General features: G+C 41.1%; 1 protein-coding gene across 1 annotated transcript in view; it reads left to right on the top strand.

The window, feature by feature from the left end:
- TM9SF3 (transmembrane 9 superfamily member 3) overlaps positions 1-15,718 on the top strand; it is a 45,321-nt gene extending 29,603 nt beyond the window's left edge. The window contains exons 10-15 of the mRNA XM_059851443.1: positions 5,935-6,074; positions 7,606-7,674; positions 7,766-7,912; positions 8,055-8,138; positions 8,249-8,325; positions 12,788-15,718. Of these exons, the coding sequence (XP_059707426.1) occupies positions 5,935-6,074; positions 7,606-7,674; positions 7,766-7,912; positions 8,055-8,138; positions 8,249-8,325; positions 12,788-12,855 (585 nt within the window). The 3' untranslated portion in view covers positions 12,856-15,718. The remainder of the gene's footprint in view (positions 1-5,934; positions 6,075-7,605; positions 7,675-7,765; positions 7,913-8,054; positions 8,139-8,248; positions 8,326-12,787) is intronic.
- The last annotated feature ends 9,663 nt before the right edge of the window (positions 15,719-25,381 follow it).

Raw genomic sequence — 25,381 nt, 5'->3', positions numbered from 1 at the left:
TATGGCAGGGCCTAGGAAAATGGAAAGCTTCTTTCTGAAATCAGTCTTCACTCTTGGGACTCAGCCCTTAGCCCTTTTAGATGCACTTGCAAGCTGTCTTACCAATGGAATGACAAACCTTCTGCAGTGAAATAAGCCATGAGCATAAACAAAGGCTTAATCTCTTCCTTGGGGTAGACAGCTTTCAGCTGTCCTTCTTTCCAGAATGATATCAAGAATGTGACAGGTTTTATTCAAATATGAGACCTTTTTAAAACTTAATGTATTAAGTTTCTGGAGCATATGAAGGATACAGTCTGCTTTTTTTACTCATCCCTTCACCTTTATAGGAATGCAGTGGGTACTGTTCAGTTATTCATGCCTTTGGAGGCCAAATTTGATTTTTTTTGGTGTATTTTGTTTATTATGTCCTTTTACTGGTGAACATTGAGTTCTGAAGTTGTTATGTATCTTGACTTGCTTTCTGTTGATGTTTATCAGTCTTTCTGCTGTATTTAACAATCATCTTTATATTTGTGTTTGTGTGAATGATATGTAAAAAGTGGCACATAGAAAATTTAAGAAGACTTTTAAATTATGGTATATGAAGTGACTTCTCCATATTATGTTTGAGGAGTATGGTACTAGTTCTGTGCAGAAATACTGACTAATGCAGAATTTCTACAGAGTATAGCATGATTGAATTTGAAGGGACCATTTTAATTCTGGCATTTCATAAGTTGTGACTGCTTACCTTGTTCTGTGAGTGATGCATAATTTAAAGATTTCCATTAAGGCTACTATGACTAATGTAATATTCTGATTGCAAAATCTATGCAGCTTCTATTAACTGTTTTAAGATTTATCTTTTTTTTTTTTTTTTTTTGTTTGAACAGTAGGTTCCTTTGTGGCTAAGGTTTCCAGTGTGCATTCTTAATGATTTAATTAAATAAGGTTAAGGACGCTGTATTTCTCTTGGGATTGAGACCCTATTGTTTGCATCTTTTGTACCTTGTTTTGAAAAGAAAAAAGTGTTTCCTCCAACAGATAACTTAATCCAAGCTGCAGGTTTCCCTGACAGCTTTAAGTTGATATGAGTATTGACTGCCACTAAAAAAAGAGGACCTGGTAGTGCCAGTGATTTTCATGCCTTGAGCCAGATAAAGAAATACACCTAGCTAAAAAAAGGAAAACATCCTGTTACATATGTTCAGCAGAAGTGGCTGTGCAACCCTTGGTCAAACCCCTTCATTTTGCTAAAAATAGACACCTCTTAATTCTTCTGCCTACATTTTCAGCAGTTTAATTTATTACCCAAAGCAACAGTCTAGATTAGCAACTTAGTTATAATAAAACTAGTAACACTTTATGTTGAAGCCTTCTGTTTTATTCTTTTTCTTGTAATGCTTGGACAATGTGCAGAAAACTGTTGTGTTATACCAATTTAGTAACCTCTATATGGGAGGGAGTCTCATGACTTGAGAGTGCATTTTGGTAGCTGACAGGGAAGATCAAGCTGCTGTTTTGACAGTTAATTTTTATTGCTTTTCTTCCCTGTGCATTAAGCAGACATGGCACCATAGCCTGCCAGTAGCTGTTTAATATTAGATATGCTCATAAAAATTTTAATTATCACCCTTGAAAGAAGTTTAATCTACAGTTGTCAGGAAATATGAAACATGTGGCACTAGGAAATAAATTATATCCCTCTTCACAATATTTCCTTTCAAATATGGAAAACTGAATTCTGCACATTTAGTCAAGGGCAGTAGAATATTCTTTCCCCATCAAAACAAAACAAAAAAGGAGTTAGAAGGAATGCAGGATTGGTGAGGCTGACAGTCCTCTTCTTTGGCAACTAAAACCTGCAAACTAAATTGGCTGCTAGTGTATAAGATATTTTGTACAACAAAATTGCAACAGTCAAAATTAAAGATGTATTTTTTAATGTACTGGCTTGGTACAAAAGCTCGCATAATTTGTTTTGGGTAACATGGATTATAGAGAACCTCTGCTTGTTTGCTTGATGTAAAAAACAGTTTTGAAGATCCAATGTATTTGCCTCTTTGCATAATTTGTGCTTTATGAAGTAGTAGTTAAAACGGTTCTCTGAATTTCTCATGGCTGATATTACAGTAATAACTCTTAAAACACTCATATAACTTTCTTATCTGTGCCTGTCACACAACTGCTGTTACTGGGATTGGAGTTTTTAGTATGCTGTCAGTGACCCAGCAGGAGGGTGGTAGGGCAGGTTTGTGTTGGTCTCGTCTTCATTTCTCCTTTCCATTTGTGATGGTGAAGTGGAGGCCATTAAGTGTCTGACCTGCTTTTCCCCTTGTATTCTTACTCTTGGAAGCCTTTTAGGCAGAAATCTTTTAACTTCACCTTTAGAACACTTGTTACCTCAGTACCCTGTGTTTGCTTCAGTTAGGATTTAGACTCTGTAGGTTTGGACTCTGTAGGTTTGGATATTGCCTGGCCTGCAAACATTGTCCTTGCCTTCTGCGGCTACAGGCACTACCTGTTTGGTTTGAGAGGAGGGGCACTGCTTTTACCTCAACCTGTAATTAAGAGGAGCATGCCTGAAAACCACCCGCTATCTCCAGTCATCTCTCACATCCAGGGAAGGCTTATTATTGCCAAGAGTGAAGCAAGTTGTTTTACCAGTCATCAGTCTGAGCAGGTAGACTACCTGTGAGTCAGAGAAGGAAAAGCAAGAAGGAAGATGCTGCTGAGTTCAACACGGCGCGTACAACCAGTACTGGTTTTGTTGGTCATCTTACTAAGACCAGTAGGTTGCTGTCTCTAGAATGGTCTTGTCTCAGTAAGAACATGCACATCTTCATTCTGGACAGCTTATCAGAGCCAGGTGGGAGTAGGAGGCATTCCCAAGCCTGTGCTATGGTTCATCCTTGTTTGCTCAATTGTGTCTCCTTTGCACTCCAGACTTTGCTCAGATAATTTTTAGACTCCTGAAATGGCTCCAGGATAAAAGGAAAAATTGTACTTCACTTTCACATGTCCTCAGAACACAGCATAGCATTAAGACAGGTGGCATTTCACTGTTTAACAAAATGTTGACTTTATCTAATGCTGCTGCTAGGTATCACTGAAGACGCTGGCTGTTCTGTTTGAAATCACTTGTTTTTCAGCCGAATGGATAACAGAATGTAAGGTGTTACACCAATTTCAGTCATACTTTGACTGATCTGATAATGAAACCACAGTTTTTCTGATGGATGACAATTATAGGTGTACTAGGGATAGCTTGGCTGTACTTACTGAAGTCATTATTCAAGGAAACTTGATCTGTCTCAGCTTGTTTTATGCAGATGAACATTTTAGATTTCAAAGCTACTGCTGAGTCAGTTCCTGGATAACACATCAGCCAAGCCCTGCTGGATCAAGTTGAGCCCTTTCCTTTCCCACCTGGTTTGAAGCCATTCAGTTGTGCAGAGGATGTCACTAGAATGAAATGCTACTGACAGCCTTGTTTCATCCAGGAGTTTGCCAGCTAATCAGTAATTAGGCCTGGATGTTCCTTGCTTGGTTCCATGTCCAAGGTTAGAATCTTTCTGTGTGGATTCTGTAAAATAGACACATTTTGCAAGATGGACAAAAACAAGATGCTAAGTGTTGTTGCAGGTGACCTTAGAGCCCAAGGCAGTTCCTGGGCAGTTTCTTTATGCAGTAAAACAGTGAATTCTCTTCCTCCCACTGTCCCCAGTCAGGTGAAATTTTTAAGATCAAGAAATTAAGCTAGAGTCATCTTAAAACCTGCACTGTAAAAGACAGCTGTGGCTGCATAAGCAGTACAGATGCCCTCTCACACTGCCTGGATCGGAGCTTTCTGCCTCAGCCAGGTGTGAAAGCTTCCTGCCAGAGCACCCCCACCGAGCAGGATGGACCACCCGACACATCCGGAGGGCCTTGCTGCAGGAAGCAGAGCACACTCTTCTTGAAAATGGAAGTGGTTGCGGTATGTTCAGCTCAGAAATCTTTCGGTCACTATCCAAGCCTTAATTCTTGAAAATCTCTTCTATTGCACCTCAAACAAGCTGGGACGTTTTGGTGAGGATTTTAATGAACATAGCACTCAAGATGATGTTCTTTGATGTTTCTGATACTTTCTGACATTTTTCTCTGAAAATTCTCATCTGCTCCTTCATTTAGACTGAGCAGTTTTCAAGGGCAGAACCTGTATCCATTGAGTGAGTTGTATGCTTCTCCTGAAATTTATTCTTAGGCAACCTCAGTGTCCTACTTAAAACATTATGCATGCTTACCTGTGTGTTTTGAGTAATGGAAGAAGATAAATGGGAGATACTAAATTAATTGTGTAAAAACTGCTTTATTGTTATTATATTATTTATACTTCAAATAGAAGTACAACTTAGTGTCTCCTTGTTTATGAGTGACGCTTCATATTTTAGTGGCTTATGAAGTAATTCTTTAATAACCTCTTCTCAAAGATATACAGAGCAGTCTGGAAAGTGTTTCTGCTTGTTGACCCACCAGTTTGGTGTACCCCTCCTGTGAAGCATGAAGGCTTGCTCCATCCAACCCCAGGCAATGTTTTCCCTTCCCATCTGACCTAAGCTAGCCAGTAATAGAGGAATAACCCACTGACTTTAGTCAAATGCTGCCTTAAATTTGTGTGTTTCACCTAATGCTATGTTTGTATTGAACTAATGTCATTCTTTCTTTTCAGCTGCTTGCTGTAGATTTATTAGATACAACATACACGAGCAGCTTTTATTTCTCATCAGAGTAACTGCTTCTTAAGCAAGTCAATGTGAGCTCTTAGATCTGTTCTGCTCTCTGTTGTTTTGCATTAATTTGCTGCCATGGACTTGGCATTCTGCTGGAGTGAAGACAAATGTAGCTCCTTTGCTCAGGAGGCACCATGGTGTACTCACAGCCTCAGGCAACAAAGCCATTAAAAGGCAGTATTTTCATATGTTTGCATAGAAAAGGTCACAGGGTCAGTATTCAGTACTGTGGTGATTGCATTATGGACAACTGTTCTGTCTTTAATTATCAATATCAAAAATTACCAAACTGTCTAATGCTATTTATTTTTGTGCTAAAGAGTTACGAATACAGAACGTCTTGCTTCACACTTGAAATTTTCCTGATTTTGGGATATAAATTATGTTGCCTTTAAGGATTAGAAAAAATGGAGCTACATAAGTATAGTGGCATAAAAAGATTCATGGTAGATTTTTAGAGAGGCTGTTCCATTGGAAAGAGCTGGAGCATTGGCTTGACCTTTCCTGTATTGTGCATGAACGTGATTTCTATATGTAAGTAGGTGTGTTCTGTTTCTAAATTATGTATCTTGGTGTACCAGTGGTGACTGGTTTCTTTGTCAGTCAGTGTTCTTAATTGCCTGGTTGGTGCATAGTGGAAAACATTGAACCCAAAATTGAATCAAAATTGGTAGCATTTTTACACGGTTTTGTGATTATTATTGGGGTTGGCTTGGTTTTGTTGTTTGTTTTTTTTTATTGGATTAAGAATTCTGCACCCAACACTTGTAATTTTGTGTGTAACTACCTAACTGCTAGATGTCAGTTCCCAGAGAAATTCCCACTTGCACTCTCTACAAAACTGTAAAAAATGCTGACAATGCTTTCTGTTATGAAGTACCATGAAGATTTCCTTTTATTTCTTGGGCAATGTATTGAGTATAATGATTAGGTGGAAACAGTAAAGCAGTCTGTAATGGTTCTGTTCTCTCAACTGATTGATGAAAATATACTTATAATGTTTATTAGAAACTTTCTCAGGGAAAAAATGCTTCTATTTGATAAAATATATGGTGACTAATGCTTCGTAAGTAGGAGTATGATTCTACAACAATAACTACTAAGGACTAATACTGGTTGATTATCTTCTGTTGTTGTCTTAGACCTGTTATTTTAATTGCAACTAAAATTTTGCTTGCAGGTGGCAGTGTGCTGTATTTGTTTCTTTGTCATCCTTCCACTGAACCTCGTTGGGACTATTCTTGGCCGAAATCTGTCAGGACAGCCTAATTTTCCATGTCGTGTCAATGCAGTGCCTCGTCCTATACCAGAGAAGAAATGGTAAAGACAAGCATAATGTTAATTAGAAATATTCACTTCAATCCATTTAAAATGGCTTTTCTGGTCTTCAGCTTTAATGGAATAATTCCTTATAATTTAACTTGAGTTATGCCTAGAAGAACCGCTCAACTGGCATTTTCCTAATATGATTTTTCTTTTGAATTAAAACACCATGGTTAATAGTTGTAGCAGATTTTACACTCCTGGATCACTGATTTACATTTTGCCTGAAATGCTCTTTAGTCCCTGTGTAAAGGGGGTGGTGCCAACTCAGTTCTTGTATAGATATAATGACACTAAAACCTCTCCGCTACAGTTAATGCCTCTTACAGGTTTAGAATTTGAGCGTGCCTTGGAGGCAGAACTGTTCTGATTAATGGTCTCCTAACACAAGCTGAGACATATTTGCAGGGTTATGATGGGGAGAAGCTTGCAATGCTGTTCCCAATTCTGTACTTTTGTTGGTGGCACAGAGCCTAAAATATTACAGGTATATGGTTTGAACTGTGCAGAAGGCTTTATAATTTTTGACGTGAATGCAAAGTGGTGCCTAGTCTCAAAAAGTATACTTAGGTTTTTGGAAAATTATGAATGCAATCACTTTTTCCTATTAATTTAATTCTGAGGTGAAAGCAGCAAGCTACGGAAATTAAAATATCCTCAGAGGATTTTTTTAATAGACTTTTCTTGCTTTCCCTGTTCAGAGGAATGGAACAGGCGAAGTGAAAGGGGCACTGAAACATGCAAGCCTATACTGTCCAAGAAGTGCAGACACTGAGTCTCTTGTTAGTGGTGGGTTGTGCAGCTCAGATGTTAGAATTTAATTTATATTGTGACTGGTATCTTGGATTCTGATGGATGTTTATGGATCAGCATGACATTTAAAAATACTTCTCTTGACGATGATGAAGTAACACAGCATCAGCTTAGACAAGTCGCCCTATAAATAATAAAAGAAGCTGCAAATGAAATCACTGGTTACTAGCTGGATTCAGCATCATTGCAAGTGCTACGGGGGGGGGGGGGGTCACCTTTTGGTGACAGTGTCTTCTACAGGTAGCTGGGTATTCATTTTTAACCATATGTTCATGACTCGGTATAACATTAAAAATGAACTCTGGTTCTTATTTATATAACCATTATCCTGTTAAATTTTGCTTGTGCTTTTTGCTGTATCTGTAGCCATCAGCAGCACTGTGTTTTCACAGCCTTCATGCAGGGCTAGTGGGCCCTTTTTGCCAAGAAAGATTCTTTCTGTGGCCTTAAGGCTGGTTAGAGGGCTAACCTTATGCCTGTAGGTGATAGGCATGAGCCTCATGTTTTGTTTCAGCTTTCCTCAAGAGTAACTTCTTGTTTTATCCATACATGTGACATTTTTGAGGGAATCTTTCTAATCTGCTGGTAAGAGACAGAAATGTTCTTGTTAGCATGCCTTTTAAACAATCTTCTTTGCTGTATTAATAATCTGGTCTTAATATGTTAATAAATGAAAAATTGCAGTTGTCCCTAAACTAATCTTGATATCTTTCAGGTTCATGGAACCAGCTGTTATTGTTTGCCTAGGTGGAATCCTCCCTTTTGGATCAATTTTTATTGAAATGTGAGTACCTCAGCTGTTTCCCAGTTTGATTAAAAATTACTATTTAAGTTAAATGACAATATCATCTGCATATTTTGTTTACTCTCTTCAGGTATTTCATTTTTACTTCATTCTGGGCTTACAAGATCTACTATGTTTATGGCTTTATGATGCTGGTCCTGGTTATCCTGTGCATTGTGACAGTTTGTGTGACCATCGTTTGTACGTATTTCCTGCTAAACGCAGAGGATTACAGGTGGTAAGTGTTGCAACCAGATTGTGAGACTTTTGTAGAAAAGCAGTGTTTCTTCAGCCTAGATGGCTCTTTTCCAAGTGTATTGTGCATCTTCTTGGGAAGCCTTTTGGCTACTTGTATGATGGACATGTGTGTTTACTTTTAGGCAATGGACAAGCTTTCTTTCTGCGGCATCAACTGCGATTTATGTTTACATGTACTCCTTTTACTACTACTTTTTCAAGACAAAGTAAGTGATACTTTTCTTGCTTGAATATCAGATTACTGTATTGCCAAATCAGTTTTATTGACAAAAACCAAGGGAAACGGCTAGCATAAATTTCTGTCTTTCTTTTTCAGGATGTATGGCTTGTTTCAAACATCATTTTACTTTGGTTATATGGCAGTATTTAGCACAGCTCTGGGAATAATGTGTGGTAAGTTCCAGATATTTTGAAGGTTTTCTAACAATTTTTTCAGACTCATATTTCTGACTTTAATTTGTGGTTTTGGTGGTGGAATGTGTATTGTCTGCAAGACCTGCTCAGAAAGTCTTTAAGAAGAATATGAAGAGTTTTCTGCTTATACTTGGTTCCTACCTTTTGTAGGAGATTCCTGTGGATTGTGTCTTCTGATAGGAAGATAATTTATATACTGTGAAGAGAATTTCACCCTCTGTGCAAGCTTAAAAGATTCAGTATTTGGCAAGAAATTCTGCAAAATAAATTCCAAACGAAGTTGAGACCATGCTAGCATTTTGTTTTGGATATTTTACTGTCACCCAAGACAAGGAGCTAGTGGCACCCATTGAGGCATCAATGATAGCACCATAGTGGTGACAGTACCATGTATGTCTTGTGGCATGTATATATGAGGGTGAGAGGATAACATTTGAAAAATAATTATTGCAATAATTATTGAGAATAAGTATTGCAATATTCACAGGTGAGGAGAGTGCAGGGTGCTCCTGTGTGCAGCTGGATTTCATTGCTTTTTATGATACTGTTTTGACAGATGTTTAGACAAAAACATAGTTCATAGCAGGGAGGTCATCTGTTAAAGCCAAGAACTTGTTCACATGTAAACTTTATTTTTATAATTTCCTATATGACCTTCAGCGAGTGTGTCTTGATTCTTTTGCACTTTTCTATAATGTTGATTTTTTGGTGAGTGATCTTAATTTAATACTTCTTGGCAGTGACTGAATAGTCTTATAGCTAGTGGGAAGATTTCTTAAAGTTATATTTGTGTCTTACAGGAGATGTCTTACAGGAACTTACTTCTGTAAAGTATATATTTCTTTATATCTCAAAAGGGTGGGTGATATCACAGTGCTTTATAAAAAGGGAAGGAAATTCATCATTTAACAGCTGAGTACCTGTTCCCCTTTCCTCTCATACAATGTAATTTTGCTTCATCAGGTTCTTGGCACATTACAAGACTTCCCTGCTGTTTTGGTAGTCTTGCTGCCATTTTTTTTCCTTTAATAGGCTTATACTTTTCAGCTCTAATGTTTTCTTTCAAAAGTGCTCAGGCCAGTATTGATTAAAATGTCTGTGATGCAGAGGCCAAGCTTGTTCACCAGTTTCTGTAATTAAATTGTGTTTTAAAACACAAAAAGAAAGATTGTCAAACAATTTCTTCTCATGGTAGGACACTATTTGATGGAATATTAGCGTAAAATCCAGATTTTTCAAAACCAGAAAATACTTCGGCACACCAAACTTTATTTCCACAGCGCTATTGAGATTTCTTTTTGTCTTTTTAAATGTGTTGGAAGAGAAGCCGTGAGATTCCTTTTTACTGAGAAGTGCCATTTTCAGCATGTGGAGTGGAGAAAAAAATCCCCTGTCAAAAAGCATTTGTGTAGGGAACTTGCAGCCATTGAGGTCTAACAAAAACATTTGTGTTAAAGAATTGTGCAGTGTGTGTGCTACTGACTGTAGGTCTGTGAAAAGTGTGTGGAGCTGTTCTTTGGAGGCTCACATGGGTGGGCGTGTTGGGTATCACAGTTGGATGTGAGATGAACTAGTTAGGGCCCAAAGCAGCCACAGGGAAACTCTGTGTAGGAATGGATCATCCAGCTCTGGGTTTAATGCCCTTGACAATGCCTAGTGAACTCAATCCCACGTGTAGTGGGATGCTTTGATCCACAAAGTTTGCTGCTCTCTGCTGAGCATCTTAGTTCTAGGACTGGACAGTAGGGAGCCCGTGAGAATTTCCAAACCTTTTGAGCTCCTCATGTTTCCCTCTTAGTGGCAGAAAAGGTTAAGACTCATTTCCCAACTTAGTGGAAAGCTTAGGGGCTACATAGAAAGGCCTCTTGCAATACCACACTTCAGGGTTTAAGTATACTTAAAGAGCTTTTAAAAATATTTGGTGCTTAAAAAGTCACGACTGTAGTAATTGATTTGAAGTAATAGATGGGAATTAATCTCTTTTTGCTTTGTGGTTCTTAACTCAGTATTTGGATTTTTCTCTTTACGTAAAAGCTTATTGTCCTGCTGAAATACAGTTGCAGTCTATTTCTGCTGAACCTAAATAGGCCATAACTGGGTTATAAATATCATTTGGTAAGGTGTTTAATAAATAAATACAATGTTTCCCTTTACTATGTTTTTTTTTTAAATTCAGATGAGCCAGCTGCCTTGCATTTGAATCAGGAGGATGTTCTTTAGTCCTCATTGCCCAGGGTTTCTGCCTCCCTGCCCCATGTTTTATTCAATGCCTGTGAAGTAGCCTTGAGGCTTAACCCCTGCCTTGGGTATTGGCCATTAGTGGCCTTTATGGCTAAGGCACCTCTCTGATTCAGAATAGGTTATGATTTGTTTATGGGGATGAGAGCTTGTGGTCTCATGTGACCGCTACTCTCTACTCCTCCCCCTCACTTCACCTCATGCATTCTCTAGATCCCAAGTGAAGCACAGTTAATGCTTTGTTCTCTCAAATATCTGTGATACCTGGCATTACATCTCTAGAGGATCTCTTAAAGAACAAGTTCTGGAATGTATCTCAGTTTGGCAATGGAAATGGGCATTGGATCTGTTGGCAGTGTTGGCTTTAACTGGAAAAGCTTGCTGAGTCTTAAAGCAGGAATCCAGTGCCATTATTTTGTTCATTTACTTCATAAGACAGAAGATTAATTTCTTGACAAGCTGCAGAAAAATCTGCACATGCTTCTGTATGACTCCAAGCTCTCATCACCTCTTCACAGCCCGTGCTTGGGTCTGTCCAAGTGCTGCACTGGTCTCTCCTTGAACAGTCAGGCCTTCCTTCTGCTGCATCCTCAGCTTGCTTGCAAGCAGCAACCTGATCTTGTGTGTGCTGTTCTTGCTTTAATGGAACTCTACTTTGCCCAAGTTAGTAATGCAGATCTTTTGTTTGCTGGCCAGTGGAATGGTTGCCATGATATTTATACAGCTTGGAATGCTGTCCTGTACAGAAGCTGAATCCACAAGCTCCTTACTGCTCCAAAAACATTGGAATGATTTATTATTATTTATTAAATTTTGCCTTGTGCAGATTTCTTAATTGGGTATAAATATTGGGTTTTTGAGGGTCTAAAAATCAAAGCTTTGTGACAGCTTAATGGCTGACTTCATAAATTATCCCATGAGTCTCCAGGATTTAAAGAACTCTTCAGAATCTGAATAATTCCATAGTCAGCAATGCCAGCTGCAAGTCTGTACAGGTTTAATACGTAAAGGCAAACCAACCACTTTATATTTTTACTGGAAAGTTTGGCTTAAAAATTTTAGCATGGGTTAGACTTCTATCTTTAACATGTCTTCTGCAGTTCTGGTGCATCCTAGTTCACTGCAATGCTTTGTTCTGGGCTTTTCTTCGTTTCTTCAAGGAAGGAAAAACATCTTTTTTCTTAAGAGTGTTCTTTACCAAGCATCCAAGCATTTAATGTTAGGAGTGCTCTGTAGTGATTTACAGACCCTGACTTCTCTATCCATTCTGTAAAATACGACTGTGTTGGCAGGCAGACAGCAGTTGTCTCTAATTCTTGCCTGATTTTCAACTTCACTTCAAACATGACGATTAGCCAAATTGACTTACTCTCATTTTGCTTGGAAGGGATGAAGACATTCCCTGCTGATGTTGTAAGACCACAGTATTTACTGAGCCTGGCAAACCTGAGGTTCTGGGTTTGACCAGGAGGGTTGCTGAATCTCTTTCTGAGAAGAGGCCTTAGTCCAGTGGATTTCTTTAATTTTTCTGGATGTCCTTAATACTGCAGTATTTTGGGTTTAGCATAAACTGTTGGCCCTATCAAAAACTCAGTGACCTGTTCTTTTTTTACTGCTGTGACAATGCATACTTTGCTCATGACTCTTACTAATTTGAAAACCACAGGTTGCAATTTCTTGAACTACTAACTGCTACTTGTTAATGTCTTTGTACAGACCTCCTTGGAGTGTAAGGCTCCTGGGATGGGGATCTATTATTATTTGTGCTTTGTGGGAGGGAAGAAGCCATCTGCCAATAAAACACTCATCCAGAAGGCATGTAACTTATAATAAAAACCTGCCCTCCCATCCACCTTCCCTGCAGAGTGGGTGATTGTATATTTTTTACCCTCTGCTCAGAAAAAATTGACTTGATTATTGGCAGCAGTAGGGGGGCTGCTATATTTATCAAGGCCAAGTGAGCATGGCCTCTTGGTAAGATGGCTTAATGGATTTGGATTGCTAGACAGGGGAAGTTCCTGTCAGCCTTTCGGGGGGAACATGGATAATTAGTTTGAGAACAAGTATTGCAGGTAGAAAAGTTTCTGTGTGCAGAGTATGTGCTTTGTGTGACTTTCTCTGTTGAAGTGTACGTGGTTTATACTGCTGGCTTGTTCTGATGATCAGCTCCTAACGTATTCAATGTTTTTGTTTTCTTTTGCAGGAGCTATTGGTTACATGGGAACAAGTGCCTTTGTTCGTAAAATCTACACTAATGTGAAAATTGACTAAGGAAATAAGAAAATTGAACTATGGATCAGCTCCTGTTTTCCTGGGGATGAATTTGCACAGCAAAAAGCGCGAGAAGAGATTTGGGTTTTAACACTGGGCACTATATGGGTCTCCATTTCGTGGATGGCTTAAAGTAACATCTATTTCATTGATCCTAGGTTCTTACTGACTGCTTTCTCCAACTGTTCACAGCAAATGCTTGGATTATATGCAGTAGGCATTACTACAGTATGTGGCTAATCTTTCCCCCCCCAAAAAACCGACATCAAAAAACAAAAAACCTAGCTCATTAAAGATGAATAGACTAGCTCTCTTCAGTGAAGAGGACAAACAGTTTGTTTAAAGCATTTGTTCCATTCAATAAAAAGAGGGAAACTTGGCTGCTAAAACTACTTGATTAGTAGTCTTCCTGGTACTCAACATTTCTAAATTATGTAAAAATGCTGTTCCAGAAAGATTACTCTTCTGATTTTTACTGCCATTGCCAGGATAGGAGGTATGTTTTGTACTTTTCAACTCCAGGTGCTTTTTGGTTTATTTGCAATATCAACTACCCTACACTCATTTGTTTAAAAAATAATTTAAACATATATAAAACTCCCATATGCATGTAATATATCAGCTATTGCTCTAGTTGGACCAACTTCCCTTTATTTATCTTTAAAGTAATATCCAGTTACATCTTAAATCCATCCAAAGAAAATACAGTCTGAAGACGGGATGTGTTCTCTGCAATGCAATTTACTGTACAGTTAGAAAGCAAAATGTTAAATGAAGAGGATTGTTTGTTTTTTAATAAACACTCTGAGGTCTAGATTAAAACAAAACCAACGTTTTAACTGAATGTCTAAAGTGATTCTCCTTTTTTCCAAGTTAGTCTTGCATTTTTTTTGGGGGTTTGGGTTGAATGAAGATTTTCCTTTAGACATCATACAAGGGGTAATAAGTGTATATAACATTAAATAATGTAACTTAGGTGTAGATCCCAAATGTATTTGGATGTACAGATTTACTACAGAGTACTTTTTCTGATGATTCGGTGTAAAAATGTGTGAATTCGGGTGGCTTTTTACATCTTGCCTGCCATTGCATGAAAAGTTGGGGTTTCTTCACAATGTGTGTATGTCATGCTTTTCTGTTCTATTTCTCAAGCTCTTACAGGAATTAAATTTGTAATTTAGAACATTTTAATTTTTGTTAATCCTATCTGAACACTTTTGTAACATCAAAAGCACAGTTGCTTTAGAGTGTTCAGGAAACTAAAATAAACTTTTCAGACAAAATGTTTTGATTGTGAAAATAGATGAGTTTGCTATTGAGAATGTTTGAAAAGGCAATACTGCTGAGCACCAGTTTCTGTATACAATATTAGTGTGGTTTTCATCTATCAACCCCCCCTGCTTTGAATTCAGAATTTGCGTACAGCTGTATTGTACAATACAACTCCAAAGTGAATGACCAACCCAAAAAGATTCTTCTTGGCTGTGGCAAAGTGTTTTGTGATCCAGCCAGTGTACTGGGAAAAGGGGGGGTAAGTGTGGACTGAAATAAATGGGCAAATAAAGGTTAAGTCTTTCTAAGATGACTGTTAACTATGCACTGTATTTAGTTAGAAATATCCTGAATGTGGATATTTGGGACAGATTTGAGAGCCACCGGGCTTGATTTTTTCGTGGGGTTTTTTTTTAGACATCTGCCATGTAGGAATGTTTTCATCAGTGTGGCTGTCTGAAATGGAGCACCTGCCATGTTAAAGGAAACTTCCTGAATTTAAAAAATTAGCCAAATGTTTGTATTGATTAGCACTGTAGTGTTTCTATATAAAAAGTACAGATAATGCAGTAGCCACAATGAGAAACATCCTTATTTAGCTTGGGTGACTGTACAGGTAGGTAATGGGGGAAGCAGTGCATCCTTGCTGCATATGGCTTCTGAAAAGTATTTCAGCTTTTAGCTCTGATTTCCCTGGCCAATTTTAACCAATCTGTCAGAAAATAATTAAGTTTTGCTTCAAGTGAATCATTGGTGTCTGTAGGTGAACACTCTGCTGCACAACAGAATAATTTTTTGTTTATTTTGTTTTGAAGTACAGGCCAGTTTTAAGATGAGCTTATAAACTGGGTCAACAGTTAATTCATCTTTGTTCCAAAACATGGAGACTTAAAGCAAAGAATGGATTTTGTACTAGTACTTGCTGTGGGAAGCTGTCTTTTCCTTCTAAATCTGAAGTGAGAAGCCACTTTCTCCACATAATAAATACATTAAGTACTCTGCCAAGATAAAAGTTTTTTTAAAGGGAATGTTATTATAATGGGTCTGGTTCTCTGTTTAGAGCCCTGCTATGTGATTAGTCTATCAGAAACTTCACTGAACCATTTGTGAATTTCATTTAATCACTTTTTAATGCCACAGGATGGTGGGTTGCCTACTTGCTTTTTCTATCCTCTGGTATCACTGGCTTTTGCATATCCAGACAGGATTGTATATCTTCTAAAGTGACATTGGAAAGATACTTACTGCACAGGCATTGCTTTTGTTTCTGCAAGCAGGTTCCTCCAGAGAAGTACTGTGTTTAAATAATTGACATTTTTATACAGCCACCCTTGCACGCAAGTTGGGAGTTTCCTTTGTTTTGTCCCTTTTGGTTTCTGAAGGAATGCAAAATGTGACCAGTTTTCAACAGCTTGTCTTTATGGTTGCTGTTTGGGGCAAGGTTGTTTTCTCCCCTTCCTCCTCCTTGCCCTCCTCCCCAAAAATGTGGGTATAGCTTGAACCATCTTGCTTAATAGAAATTGGAAGCTCTCTGCTTAGATGATGTAGTCCTTCCTCTTTTATGGAAGAAATAAAGATCTTACAGACAATACTCCTCTTACCATGGTTGTTTCTTAAGAGTTTCTGGTTCTTGAAATCAGGCTTTTTGATAACTCTTCAGTTGGCTGCTCAGTGCTTTTCTTCCCACTTCTTGGTACAGGGGCCAGGGATTTGGGTAAATAGTTGCATAAGCAATAGCCAGTCTTAACCAAATGTTTTAGGTAAATATAATTGTAAATATTTTCAGTTGAGGCAGAGTGCAACATAGAAAGTGCTTCTTGTAATTCATATATGAAAATATATGAATGCTGGATTGGAGGGAATGGAGACTGTAAATAATCATTACATTGTGCTCTTTTTGATGTCTGAATGTTTTGAAGCCACAGTGTCTATTAATTCCTCTACAAAATTACATTCCAAAGTGCATAAAGGGCACAAAAATTGCTTTTTGTAGGATAGTCCTAGGTGTATTTCTTTAACAAGTTTCAGGTTAAAAAACAAACCCAAAACACTAACACGTTTTACACTTCTGGTACTAAACCAGTAGAAGTAATAGCACATTCTTATCACTAACATTACTGCAGAGCTAACACAAATGAGAAAGTTACGTTTTGCTCTAACTTACACATCACCAGCATCCAGCCAAATTTGCCCAAAGGAGTATATATACACAGTTTCACTGAAGACAGCAAAATTCTGTAATTGTGAGTGCTTCAGGAATTTCTCCACTGCAATATGTCCAGAAAGCATCAGCTCTGGAAAAGAGAAGTCTCCTCTCCAATCTGTGGACAAGTAAACTGAATAGTTGGAGCTGGAGTTTAGGGCTCCTGTTTTCTTGAATGAATTCTTGACTCTCCAGCTTATGGTTCATTTCAAGTCTGTTGGAACTGTAGATTGACAAAGAATTCCAGTTTTGGATCCCTTGGATCTTTTCTAGGTTAATGCACTATGGCAGAGCAGCCCTGCAATAGCTGTTAGCCCTGCTGCCATCTAAAGTCAGTGTCTCATCCCAGGGTTAGCCCTGAAGTCACAAAAGCCCCTGCTGTTGTTGGACTTCTGTTGAAATAAAGCCACACTTGAAAGTGTTGGAGCAGTGTGTTTATGGCTTGTGTTCTTCAGGAGCATCATATCTCATTTAAAAAGAAAAAAAAAAAAAGTTTTGGTGCTATTTGTTTTCCAAAGCCTTTCAAGGGAACATTTTCATTCTGCTAAATGGCATCAGTGAGAAAATTCTCAAAACTTGCAGAGGAGACATCTGCATGTGCATTCTGGAAGTAGTGTGCTTTTATCCAGGAGTGCATTTTCAGTTCAGGAAAGGGGTTCTTCCTTACTTTCAGTATTTTCATTCAGTGGTTCTGAAATTTTTCTTCCAATTTTGGGAGTTTGGCTTATGTGGGGAAACTGTAAAGGTGATGGGGGGACCCATGAATCTGGAAGGCTTTGTGTAGTTCTTGGAGAGAATCACTAAAGGGCAGGAATTCATTTGGGAAAAGGATAAGAAAACGGCTTTTTTATCTGATGGACTAACCTATTTGAAAGGCAGACCTTGAAACAGATATGCTGTTAATGTCACTGCCCCCAGCCCTGTACCAGTTACAGCATTTTTATTTTCATCAGCGTATTTGCCAACAGTGCAATGCTTTTGCAAAAAAACAAGGACTCATCTGCCATGAACAAGGGGGTGATATTGCCTGGTACCAGCATTTTTGCCTTATTGATGTATTGATTTTCTCACCAGCTCTTAATACAATACAGAATGATTTGTCAAAAATCTCTGGAGGTCCTACAGTGCTGAGGCTTGTTTTGTTATGAAAACCAAACCCATTTGAACTTTCCTTATGTTCTAAATAGATCTCCTTCAGGACCATGGGCTTGGAACATTCCAAAGCATTCCTTCACAAGCTTGTGCTTATCCTTCAGCTGGCATTGGATGACTACAGCATTCCAGAAAACACATGTATTTGTAGGATTGGGAGTTTATGTACAATTAACAAAATACCTAATTTTACAGAACTGTTATTTTAGGGTTCTCCTACTACTGTGAGGTGTGCTTACCCGTATGATGCAATGATTACCTAGATAGATTCCAATTCACCAAAGCTTAGACCTAAGTCCCATAAACTGGAAATGCTGGATCTGGGTGAGAAAGGCCAGTCTCCAGCAGTTCAGTGTAGCAAGCTGCCCGACCTAGAAAAACGTGCTACAGTTAGACACCACACCGTGAATTTTTATTTTTTTTTTCTGAACCCTGTGTGTCACAAGCTTTTATTTGGTTTCTGAAATATTTTGAGAGCTGTAGTAACTTTTTATGAGCAGCTTCCAAACAGGGCTGAGAACATCATATGAGGCTGAATTCAAGGAAGCTTTTGTGGCTGCTGGTTCTCATTTTCCAAAGGTTTGTATCAAGAAGTTCACACTTAGAGCACTAAGCAAGGCACAGTGGTTTTCTGTGCTGTTAGACATGTAATTCTCCTTTAGATTTCATTTTATGCTGTTTTTTCATTCCAAATAATTTGTCTTATCATTTTATTGAGCTGAGAAAAGTGGGTTATGTAATTAACTTAGTGTGAGGCTTCTCTTGCTCTGCTACACAGGAGTAACTACAAGAATGGGGTGGAATAGGTCAGTCCATCAGATAAAAAAGCCGTTTTCTTATCCTTTTCCCAAATGAATTCCTGCCCTTTAGTGATTCTCTCCAAGAACTACACAAAGCCTTCCAGATTCATGGGTCCCCCCATCACCTTTACAGTTTTTTCTTAATGCCTGACCAGACATTAGCAGGTGAATAGTGAACCTTACCTACTGTTTGCTTTAAAAAGGTGTGGCAGTTTTAGAGAGTCAGGCATCCATTTACCAGCAAGAATTGGAGATCTGTATAATAAAATGTCGAAGAAATACTGTTTGGTTACTTAAGTTCTGCATTTGGATTCTGCAGAATCATTTTGAATCATTTTAATTGGCAAGATAAAAGGTGATTTTTGTTAAGAATTTTTTTCTGTTTATCTCACTACTAGAAAGTGATCAAACACCCACCTTTGTCTGAAGCTGTTGCTTACCATAATTTTTAATTATGTGTATAGCAAAATAAATAATGAAAAAGGAAATCACTGTTTCTGGTTTTAGTGATCTAAAGAGTGACTTGTAAGATAAACCTATTTTAAGCTGTTGCTTACCTAAGATGAATACCTGCATGTTCTCTGTATATGGTTTGGATGAAGATGTTACTATCATTATTCTCTGTACAGAAATCCTGTGCAGAAGCTGTAACTGGGAAAATTCTCTAAGGCAATTTTTGATGGAGCAACATCTTTTCTGAGAGATTCATTAAGTTATTCTACCCACTTGTCAAACAGCCTTAATTCAGGTAGCATATGGTCCAGCCTCTGTAAAGGATGCCTGCCTGTGAGCAGGGAAATGCAACTATCCTATCTTCATCTTGTAACAGAGGATTGGAGATATGTTTAAACTTTCCCAGATTTATTCCTCTGCATAAAGAGAAAAAAAAAAACTTTTCCTATGGCAAAAAGTACTTTGGAAAAACCAATGGATTCAGCTCTTCAAACTTTTAACAGCAGATGCTTTTCCAAAGATGTTCCCATGCCCTTCTTCTTAACCTTGCAGCAGACATCACCAAAACCACCAGCTTTGCTCAATGCTTTCCAAGCATAACTGACTCCTGTGTGAACCCTGAAAATGGATTTTAAGTGAAGTAATGAAACATCAGTTTGACATGCCTCAGTTTGGGAGACAGTGGTCAAGCCAAAATTCATGCTTCCAGATAAGACAGACTTCTCTCCCTGCCTCCCACAGCTTGTCCCTATACAACTCAAAATTACCCCATAAGTATCTTGGTTTTTCTCACATAGTTCGAGGATTGCATTAATGATGGGAAAAATGTTTGGTGCTTTTTTATGTGGGGTGACTTCAAATCCTTCCTGCTGCTACTTCGGTGAACAAAAAGGAATTTTCCAATCATGGCTTACTTGTAGTTTCTCTAAGTGTCACTGCCTGTTATGACAAGGCTGCTGTTAATTATACATTGAGTTGTTAATGCACAGGTGAATGTGCCTGAGACTGCAGTGATCTCTGTACAGTGGATTTCAGAACCCCTGGGACACTTAAGCTTGTATGTGTCAGCATCTTGAAAAATTCCTTTTAGGTAGCAAATAATTTAACCTTATGCAGGCATTTCCTAGGTGGTGACGCAATAAACTTGATAGAAAATTACCCACGCCCAATCTACTGCACAAGAAACTAAAATGGGTGATGGAAGGAAGAGAGAGCAGGGGTTGACCCTTACTTAATCACCTGGATTTGTCTGTGACTGCTCAGGGAAGAAGGGTGGTCAACTCTATGAGTGATAAGGGAGTTGAGAGCAATAAACTGCTAGATATAAACCACTCAGAGGAAAAGGGAGATGGGGAAGTGAAGAGGTTCTGTCAGGGTAGGAAGCCTGTAATGGTACTAGGGGTAAATAAGCCTCTGCTAGAAGGGGGTGAAGCAAAGGGAGGGCGATGGTTCTGCAGAGGGCCCCATGGTGCCTCTCGGCAGGGGTGCAGCTCACTGGGCTACACCTGCAGCAGGAATTCTTTCCTGCAATGAAAAGAAGCAATGAAAGAAGTTAAAGGAGAAGTGAGGGGCACTAGAAATGCAGAGGGAAGAAGAAAGAGAATGCTCTGGGTTCAGAGTCCTGCTCCATCTCTCCAGGACTCTTATCTGCCCGTGTACTGCAAGGTGATGCAAACACCTTGGTGTGTTTGGTTTTTTGTAGGCTTGGCAGCAGCTGTGGAGTCAGCAGTGGGACAGGCTCCAAGGGAGTGGTGCCTCAGACACTTTGTTAGAAGAATTGGTGGACCCCAAGTGCTGGCAAGAGGAAAGAAGCAGATCTTGTGGAAGACCTAGCAAACTTAGTGTGTGTTTTGGCCTCAGGACATATTGTGTGCAGGGATATTCCATGAGCACTAAGTAGCTCACACATAGCTTTGCTCATGGATGCTATTCAGAAAGAGCTGTGAGCATTCTTGCTCAGCGAGGCTTGAAAGACAGTGGATTTTGTCTGTGTGTGTTGGGCAGGAGAGGGTTCTGCAAAGGAAAAGACTGCCTTTGATAGCAATGGGTATGGATTGTTTTCTTTCCAGATAATTAACTACTGGTGTCACGAGTTGCTCTGCTGTTATGAGACTTCACTGAGTTTTTAACAGCTCAGATGAAAAAGATCCTTTCACAGGGCTTTCTGTGTTCCTTAGTTGCACTGATGTGGCCCTGCCAATCAAGATGACATGAGCTGATCTCCTAAACACCTTGTAGCAGTCATTGCTCTGGGTACACTGCTTTGGCTGCCAGTTGCAAAGTGCCATGATTGTTACTGAGAACTATTTCTGGAAGGTTTGAGCAGTTCTCATGTCAGAGACTTCCAGAGTTCCTCATTGTAGGGCAAGGTTTTTTGTGTGTGGATCATAGCGATAGACTCCTCTGAACTCCCTCACAGACTCACTCTGCACAATTAAGGATCCATATTTTAATTTGCTCTCTTCCTCCTTCAAAGCTGTAGGATGTCCTCTTCTACATCCATCCACGTCTATAAAGGAGGTTGTGTGTGCAGAGGGGGCCAGGTTCCCCAGTGTAAACTGTCATGCTGGAAGAGGTTAACAAGCAGTTTCCATGTGGTCAAAAAACTGTTCTTAGTGGGTGACAGCCCAGCTTTCCACAGGAATGGCAAGGATCCATGATGCTGATCAGGGAAGCTGTTGGCCACCCTTTCAAAGATTCAAGCCTCTGTTTTCCAGCTTACCATACTCTCAGAAAGTTATATTGCCAGGCTTTGTGCAGAGAGAAAAGAGCAGCTACTGCTCATCCCATAAAAGATGGGAGTTCTGAAACACAGAGAGGTGATCAGCCTTTATTTTAAAAATAACCATTAGACTGCTCTTCCATGTGACAAAATCAGAAACAGTAGCAACCTAATACAGAAAAAGTAAAAGTAGATAGTGTGTAAATGGGCAGTATAAAACTCAGGAAATGGATAAAGTTACCTTAGTAAGTTTAGTCTTGATGGCTGTGTGTCTACACTCTTCAAAAATCTACAGTGATGGAAACTCCCTGGTTCTTCATGGCAATCTGCTCTAGGACTTCCCTGTTTCACTGCTAGAAAGCTTGCCTGAAACCTACCTCATCCTTGGTTCATTGAACACCAGCTGTAAGAAACTCCAGTATGTTTGAGTAGCAGAGCTGTTCACCATCATCTTCATGTCAGAGTTTGATGCAGCTTTTTTGGCTTCTGTGAAGGTTTGAAGACAATTTTAAATATTAAATGAGTGGCAGGGACAAGAGTCAGGAACAGTTTGCAATAGGCTGCGTTGCTGCTGAGGAGATGCCTGAATCACGTTGTGCCCTTTTGTGCTGAGTTATCACTCATTGCTGTAGGCTGCAAGAGAGAAGGGACAAATTTATGGATGGCAAATGATTATCTGTCTGAGTGAAGGGAGGGCTTGGAGCCTGTGCTGTATTGGGAAATACAGCAGCTTGACAATCCTGCTGTGGGAGCTGGGAAGTACACAGCTGAAGGAGCAGTTTTGGCACCAGGAGACAGCATATACACATCCACCCCACTGAGCTTGTACCCTTGTCAGCTCTCCCCGGCTCACCGGGATGGCAGCTGAACCCTCTCTGCCTAATGTTGTGTCTGCTGAGCAGCACGAGCACAGATGACCACCTGGAAATATTGCTCCAACCTCAGCCTAGCATCTTGTCAGACCAGAGGCTTTGCTAGGCAGTGTTGAATTCATATGGAAGCACCTGGCTGGCCTTTGTGAGATTATTTGTAAGACAATTCAGCACCCTGTGAGATGGCTGGGCTTTGGGCATCTGCCCTTTCCCTGTCACTATGCAAACAGCAGAGTCATCGTGCCTGTGTGATCTACCTCCATCACAAGCCAGCAGCCCTAAAAGTATGATGCTTTCCAGTGTGTTACCCCATGCTCTGCTGTTAGAGCTGTCCAAGATATTGTACAGGCTCAGAAAGCCACCACATCAGATACCAAGGTGTAGATTTTGATACAATTAAGCATCTTGCATGTGGTGTATCTTCCTGATTTCCCAGGCTTTGCTGTATATGGATGATCCCAAAGCCCAAATTTCCAGTAAAACAGCCTAGTTGCCTCTGAAAACAGCTGTGAAAAGCAGGTGATCTGGATGCACATCTTGATGTTTAGTCCCATCTTTCCTAATTTCTCCCATCCTTTAGTTTGGAGTGATTTTTTTTTTTTTCCCCACCGTTCTCCATCCACGGTCTAACAACTCCACTTACACAGGGGTTTTTAAGGCTGCGATGTGAAACGTTGATTCTCCCGGCGGCGGACGGGCTAATTATCTTTGGCTGCCCCTGAAGTACCAGCCGAGGGAAAATACCACTAAATAACGCTAGTAGTAGCTAATGGCAATAAGAATAATTTCCAGTGTTTGATGTGCGTTATCACCGCCGTCGGGCTCTGGCTCCGAGCGCGGCGGGAGGCAGCGGCGGCCCCGCGGGCCGGGCGGGGCGGGGCGGGGTCGGGGCGCGGGCGCGGCCGTGATTGGCTGCCGGCGCCGTGAGTGGCAGCGGCGGCGCCCCCCGCGGCCGCGGGTCCGCTGTCGCCGCGCAGTGCCCGCACCCCGGGCAGCCGCGCCGCCCGCTCCGCCCGCGCCGCCGCCATGGGCCGCGGGGCCGCCCCGCTCCGCCGCCTGCTGCTCTCCCTGCTCCTGCTGCCTGCCGCGGGGACGGGCGCACCCGGAGCCTCCTTAACGCTGGGGGAACCGGAGACGGCGGAGGAGCTGCTGGAGTACCGCGACCCTTGCAAAGCCGGTAGGGAAGCGGGCTGGCTGCAACTCCGGGAGAAGTTTGGAAGCGCGGCGGCGGTGGACAGGTGTCCCTGCGAGGCGCTCCGCGGTACCCCGGGTCCGCCCGGCCGAACCGTGCCCAGGCTCACCTGGCGGCGGCGGCGGCAGCGGGAGCCCCCCGGCTCGGCCGGGAGCGTCCCCGGCATCACGCTGCCTTCCCGAGCCCCGCGGGCTGCCCCGCTGTCCCCGGCCCGCCGCTGCGGGAGGGCTCTGGTTGCCTCCAGCCTGCGCCCCGCTGCCCGCGTTGCCCGGGGGCTGTAGCCCCGGGTGGGAGGCTATGCCGGGCTTCTGTAGTAAATCGCCCCACGGTCCCGCGCCGCAGCCCCACCTGTGCCGCTCGAGATTCCGCGCGAGATTCCCCTCTGCAAAGCCAGGGAAATGCCCGCCCGTCCTTTGCATTTTGGGGTTGGGGCTTCTCCCCCCGCGCCCTCAACCATTTTGGCTCTTTCTGTGCATTTTCATAGCCTTTTGGCAGCTGTTCGAACTTGCCCCGAGCTCTGTCCCGCCCCAAGTTGCGGTGCGTGCCCCGGGGCGGCGGGAGCGCGGCGGGGCTCCCGGGGGCGGTGGGGAGCCGGCGCGACCCGCCTCGCACACAGCCCGGCCTGCCGGGGCAGCCAGGTGCTCCGGTGCTGTCTGGGTGCAACTTAGCACATCCTCTTCAGGCAGCCTCCAGCTGCTCCCTCCGTCCCTTTCTAGGAGTTGTTCGTTCCCTTGACAGACTGCACTCTGCTGGTTCTGAACTCGTTGCTTTTAATCTGCTTGAGTTCTAAAAGAGCTGCTGTCGTCCCTAACGTTGCATTGCCTTAATTTATAGAGAATATGGACCCTGATTTTCTCTTTATAAAACTGGGAGGTACTCTTAATGCAAGTGCAACTCGTTTTGGTTCTAGCTATTGGAGAATGTTGTAGTCTTGTGAATTGCTTCTCTGTGAATTGCTGACAACTTGGCAACTGATACCTTGTTAGTTGTGTTACATTTACAGATAATTTTGTGTGAAGTCCTGTTTTCTTAATACTGTAGAAGCTGAAAAAAGAAAGGTGTTTCTTTGTGAGCGGTGTTCTTGGTCTCTTGAGTCGGGGCTTTGCCCCCTGAATGTGCTCCTGGCTGTTACTCAGTGTCCCTCGGTGATAGCTTCTCCCGTTATCAGCTCTCTCCTGCCTGCTGTTGCGCTGCTTGCAGCCGTATCTGCTCACATAGACGAGCTCTGTCAATGTAATGTCGTCCAGAGCTTCTCTGCCTGGTACAGCAAGTTTAGCTGGCTTTGTACGTAGGCTGAGTGTGGTGGGTTTCCTTCCAAAATTCAGCTCAGTCCTCTCCAGAGAGTATTTTTTTGCACAAAACATTCCCTTGATCAGCAAGTCATCTGTCATTTGATATATAGTTTGGTGTGTGTGCAGGTTAATTCTTTGTAATGAATATGGGATCCAGCCCAAATATGCTTTACTGTATTTGTGTCTGCTTTTAAATGCTAATGAATTGATCTCTCTTGCTAGCTCTTTTGCAAGTGAAACTAGTTGTTAGTGACACAGCTATGGTTTAGACTTTGAGAGCTACAGGTACAATGCTTCAGCCTTCCCATCTGAAAATGTATTATCCTTGCTTTCTCCTCAAAATTATTCCACCATCTCTGCTGCCTGGCTTGCCCTTGTGACTGCTGGGTGCTGATGTCAGATCAAGTACATGGAGGATGAGGAATGCTCCTTTAAGGACCACACAGACAACATTTACTTTACTTGACTTCTCTACATCTAACAGGGAACCTGTGGCAGAAAAGGGGGAAAAGTGTTTTCACAGCCTGCCTTCATTGCAGAACCTTTTAGTTTTTCCTCCTGCAGTCCC

This window comes from Haemorhous mexicanus, chromosome 7 (genome assembly GCF_027477595.1).
Source record: "Haemorhous mexicanus isolate bHaeMex1 chromosome 7, bHaeMex1.pri, whole genome shotgun sequence".
Classification (NCBI taxonomy): domain Eukaryota; kingdom Metazoa; phylum Chordata; class Aves; order Passeriformes; family Fringillidae; genus Haemorhous; species Haemorhous mexicanus.
Note: the sequence above shows the minus strand (reverse complement) of the source record. Positions and strands in the feature narration are given on the sequence as shown.